This window comes from Cimex lectularius, unplaced genomic scaffold (genome assembly GCF_000648675.2).
Source record: "Cimex lectularius strain Harlan isolate CLEC.00 unplaced genomic scaffold, Clec_2.1 scaffold32, whole genome shotgun sequence".
Lineage (NCBI taxonomy): Eukaryota > Metazoa > Arthropoda > Insecta > Hemiptera > Cimicidae > Cimex > Cimex lectularius.
The window spans coordinates 2,908,305-2,913,689 of NW_019392689.1; the positions used below are offsets into that span (position 1 = coordinate 2,908,305).

General features: G+C 33.7%; 1 protein-coding gene across 1 annotated transcript; it reads left to right on the plus strand.

The window, feature by feature from the left end:
• Positions 1-1,016: 1,016 nt before the first annotated feature.
• On the plus strand, positions 1,017-5,136 carry LOC106671974. Its single transcript, XM_014403002.2, has 2 exons — positions 1,017-1,353; positions 4,802-5,136. Exons 1-2 carry the CDS (start codon positions 1,287-1,289, stop codon positions 5,077-5,079), a joined length of 345 nt encoding a protein of 114 aa, XP_014258488.1. The 5' UTR covers positions 1,017-1,286; the 3' UTR covers positions 5,080-5,136.
• The last annotated feature ends 249 nt before the right edge of the window (positions 5,137-5,385 follow it).

Below are 5,385 nucleotides of genomic sequence, written 5' to 3' on the forward strand. Positions count from 1 at the left end.
ATCCACATCCTAAATGTAATTGTTAAATGTAAACATTGTTTGTAAATCCCAGGCCCTGAAGATGATGTCAATAAAAGATCGAAACGTTGGCACGATAAAGAAAATGTTTTTCTGAAACCTACATCACACCCGACCGCATCTCACGATATCTGAATAACTATACTAAAAAATTGTTAAATAAGTATTTTTGTTTTTTCAGTACATCACATAAAATTTACTTCGAACTTTCATTTAGTGTTCACAGCATTTTCATAACTACTTTATTTGTATTCTGAATGGCCGTTGATTAAAAATCTAATAATGCTACAATTAAATAAATACTCAGAACTTTAGCAACTAATTAATTGTGATGTCAATATAAATTATTTTCAATTTTTGGTAACATAAATATTTCTTGTTACAAAATGAGTCAGTTTTGTTCAAAAATCTGATTTAATCGAACAAATATTTGATCTTTGAGTTCAATATTCACGTTTTATATTAAAAGACTTTAATTGTAGCACATTGCTTTAAGTTATATTTTTATTGCATATTGACAATTACTTTAGGGATCAGAGATGTGGTCGGAAATAAATTTGTAGTTGTATCTTTATACGTATAACACTAACACTGTTTAAAAGATTTTGAGATACATTTTGTCAAAAAACCTTTCTATCTTGGTTTTTTTCAGATTGTCAGAATGGAACAAAAACCTTAACAAATACAAACGATTTGTTTTAACGTTGTTTATTTGTTATTTATTCTCTTCATAAATTTTTTATATGTTTATGAACTTACGACTTTAAGCATATTACGCAGTGAAAGAGAATGAATAAAATTTGATAGAACCAGAAGTGGTAAAAGCAGTATAAAGCAGCGCTTAGTCATAATAAAGTAAGTCATTAGGAGCCGGCGTCTTTAGGTACCGGAAGACCTTGGCAGTTTAAATGATATTTATAAATAAAATTTATTAGTTGAAGGAATAAAAATGAAAATTTACTCTGGAAAATCCGTTGATAATTGGATCATCTATGTAATTGATTTTCACACCTTAATAATTGATCTAGAAGGAAATAATTGGTTTATAGTAACGGTCCTTGAAACATAGAAAGAAAACCTGTTTTGTGACAATAAGTAACGTTTATAGTTCGAATTAACAGCTTGTTCATCACGAAAAACGCTCAATTTGCAGTTTCTCCCATTTTTCTTACCAAGTTCGACGACGCAGTGGGAAGGGTTAAATCGCTTCTTTCCTCGCGAGCCTCCGGTTGTGAAAAGTGCCCAGAAAAATTACTAACAGGTGGAAAATGGTCAAAATGAAAATACTTCCGACATATGCAGTAGCGATCTTCCTGCTGGTTTTCACAATTGGCTGTAAGTCCTTTGTAAAGCTATTTTTCTGAGGTTTTCAAGAACAAATAACCAGGTTATTACAAATTTTTAAAATATTTTATCATCTTTTACTTAATTATATTATAAATACCCAATTAATTATACACAATTTTTTCGAAATGAAAAATTTGTGTCACAGGCGGGATTCGAACCCACGACTTTCGGCTAAATACGCCACTGCTCTACCACTTGAGCTACCGTGACTTCGATCGCCAATACCATAAACTTATCATTTCGACTCCCCGATTTTATTCCAATTGTAAGCAAATTGCAGCTTCATATAGAAACACTTTTTATGCACGATTGTTCTACATTAGCACATTAGCGGGACTGTATGTGTTGAATCACACTGTTCACAGGTGTGATTCTAGATTAATACTAAAGTGTGGTGATTAGTGACTGTTAATCGATAATTATTCAGAAATCGTGAGATGCGACATCACACCATAATTTCACACCAGACCGCATAACGTTTTCTGAATAATTAATACTAAATTTTTAATTATTTTATCAGCTTCTTCTTAATTGATAACCAGGTTATTCTTCGTGAAAACGGACCAATGTCGGAAACATTTTTGCAATAGGAATTAATGAGTGGCCGAGGTCGCTTCGGTGATAAGTGGTCTACGGTTGTTTAACAATATTAAAGTCCACGGTGCGGTAACTTTGGTGTCACCTTACCGCATTTCTCCTCTTGAGAATAGCGACAAACAGCTTGCTGAGATAAATTAGTGAATTTATTCATACATATAAAATACACATTTAAGAAAAATGTTTTATGCGGGTGGTTGTTTCAGAAATGTTCAGGGTTGATAAATTAAAAAAAAACAATTTTTTTACATCTGTTAATATGTTAGTAGTTTTTTAATGTTAATAGAGAACAATAAAGTATTGATTGTAATATTTTAAAAGAAATTATTTCAAATTGTTTAGCAACATTTATGACGAATCATCAATCTTGCATTAAAATAATTAAAAATTTATTAAGATTAAAAGTTGAAATAATTCAATTGAAAGATTATTAAAGTATTAATTTATTTTATTTGCATATATACACGCTATGAGACTAAAAAAATTATGCTGCGTAGAGCCCATCTTCAGCCCCGGCTTATTCTAGCTATGACTGCCTAACTCCTTGCACTGAACAAAATAAAAGACGTTTCTCCTTTTACGGTCTCCTCTTGTATACAAGGTTTTCACCTCATTTTCGTCCGGTTTGTTTACTTTCCTAATAGGTATTAAAGGCTGGTCGACCCCAAATAAGTTTTGTTGAGGGTTCTTTAATAATAAGTTTACTGTGTCTGCCACCTCTGCCCATTGGTATGAATGTGTAGAGATTAGTGACCGTTAATCGATAGTATTCAGATATCGTGAGATGCGGTCGGGTATGAATGTTGGGTTCGATTTCAGGGTCGCTAGATTACAGCAATAAACGTTGGGGCCACTACGCACTCGTTTGCCTTTATAATCCCAAGAATATATACGATCTAGGAGTATACATCCTCCTCTGCCCAGTTTTGTCTGTTTGTTTGTTCAATTAGCAGATTCCTCTTATGGATATACACCCAGGATATTGTTAGGTTGTTGTATTTTCTCACGTTTTGGAAACTTTTGATGCATTCAATGAATGCTTTGGATGTTGCCTTTTTCAAGTGGTAATGCTTTTATGGCGGCTTGGTTGTCTGATGTTTTGTACATTTTTGTCAGTGTAACCTCTTTTATGATTTTGTATAGCACACGCTTTGATAGCATGTATTTGCAGTATGCCAACCGATAGGTACTCTGAAGGATTGGGCGAACGAAGGCAGGGGCGCTCAGGCCGTCTTAAAGGTTGTATCTTTAAAGTGAGAAAGAGGGAGAATCCGTCGAAAAAAATATTTGTTTAGATAATATTGGTATAGGGTTTATTCGGACACTCTTGTAAAGTTGTGAGAATATTTATTTGATTTAAGGTTTTTTGGGTTTTCGTTAATTTTTTTCTTTTTGTATCCGTTTCTGTTTCCTCACCCACAGATAAACATCCTGAGAACGGGTGACAGTGCAATACAACTACCTTCAAGTAGGCAACGTGTAAACAAAGAGCAATGAAATATGTACAAAATGAAAAACAAGAGTGGAGAAAATACCGATTGGTATTACTCCAATAATACCGAAATGTAACATCACCATCACCACCATCTAGGAGATCTCGCGGCTATTGTCTTTTCCGTCGACGAAGAAGGTTCGAGGGAATCCGTAGAGATACGAGGTTTCTGACGTGCTGATTTACGATGGTTGGGAGGGTTTTGTGATATTTGCAGTGAGGAGAATGGGTTTCGTCTTGAACGATAGGAATTTTTAAGTCTGTATATGTTGTTAGGTTCGATAAATAAAATGGTTCATCTAGTATTTTTCGTAGGATTGGGCAGATTGAGTGCGACAGATGTTGGAATATTTGGTTGAACCGCAGACTACCCGTCCTTAAGTTCATATCGGCATAAATAGGGAGATGTTAAGCAGCGTTTCATTTTAGATAGGTAAATTAGAAAGTTCGTCAAGAAGTCGTGCTTGAGTTCTGTATTAAAACATATGTTTATGTTATATGTTGTTATACGTTATATGTTGTTATATGTTTTATGTTATATATTATATATAGCGCGATTGCTCTGTTTGACAGAAGAGTGAAATTAAACCAAACCATCTGGTTTGGAAGGATTATATTTTGAGAATTTAGAATTGGGAGAATTCTTTTCAATAGGAGCTTTCCTAAAATTTTTCCAAAATGGTAGTAGACTTTACTTTGGTTTACACAATTCAAAGTAATCAAACAAACAATGTGCAATAAACAATAAAAGTTTAAGTATTATTGAGGCTTTACAACTTCTGCCACTGATGAATCTTCAATTTTTTTCGCCTTCTAGCTTTATTGCAACTTCAATTATTCAGTACCAAATTATTTCAATTTAATGATGGTTTGAGAGATAAAATACCTCTAAAAATTTTGAAAGAAGTATTTTCGTAAGTAAATTGCATTTATTTTTGACCTTTTAACGATGAAAAAGACAACGATGGTATGAGTTTATTAATTCAATAGATATAATTTGATATCGTTTGATAGCTACCTATCATCTTGATAGGGCCTATCCTCACTGATTTTGTCTGTCATACGTGTTTCAGCATTTTTTGTTGTGTGATTTTTGTGGTGTCAGGATTCGGTTAGTAGGTCGAAATGCCGAAACGCGTCTTACATATTCTCAGCTATGAAGAGCATATCAAGATGATAGGTACCTATAAAATTCTAGATTCATCACCCTGCAGATCACAAAAGGAAATTTTACCATTCAACACTTGAAAAAGATTGTTCTACTCACAAAAGAGTTTTTTTTTTTACTTTCTGAGTAGAACCGGCATTAACCTGTTGAAAGTTTTAACATCTTCAATAATTTTGTAGGCGAATGTGCTCCAAATAAATCCGATGAAGTTGAAAGTGTGCCAATAAGGACGAAGACAAAAGAGGAGATACTCGCCGAGGAGGAGCATTTCAAGACAAATTTAGACCGGAGAACGAAAGAGTTGCTGGAGAAAATGAACCAAATGATTGCAAACAATAAAAAAATAATAATAACATCCATCTCCGGGGCCGGAGGGGAAAGGTCAAAGCACAAGTTCAGCTTAGAGGTGGAGAGGAATGCTAATAGTTTAACATCAACTGAAGACCCCCAAACGTAACACTTTCTCCTGTGTAAAAAGTACATTAAATGTAAAAATATAATTTATGATACATTACAAGGTTTAATTGCTTTGCCATATAATCTACTTATTGGCAATTGCCAGATAATTAACATGAAATCTATGTATTTGCAATGAATTTCCAGTGTGAAGAATTTGATCATCACTTCTTAACACGGGTTCTACACCCACAGCAACAGTGGTGGATGCATTTTACTCATCAGTTTTCTAAGCTTGTTTAGAAACCTTGGAGAGAATTGTATCCCCATAAAATTTGGGTCGTAGTTAAGGACGTCATTGCCTAAA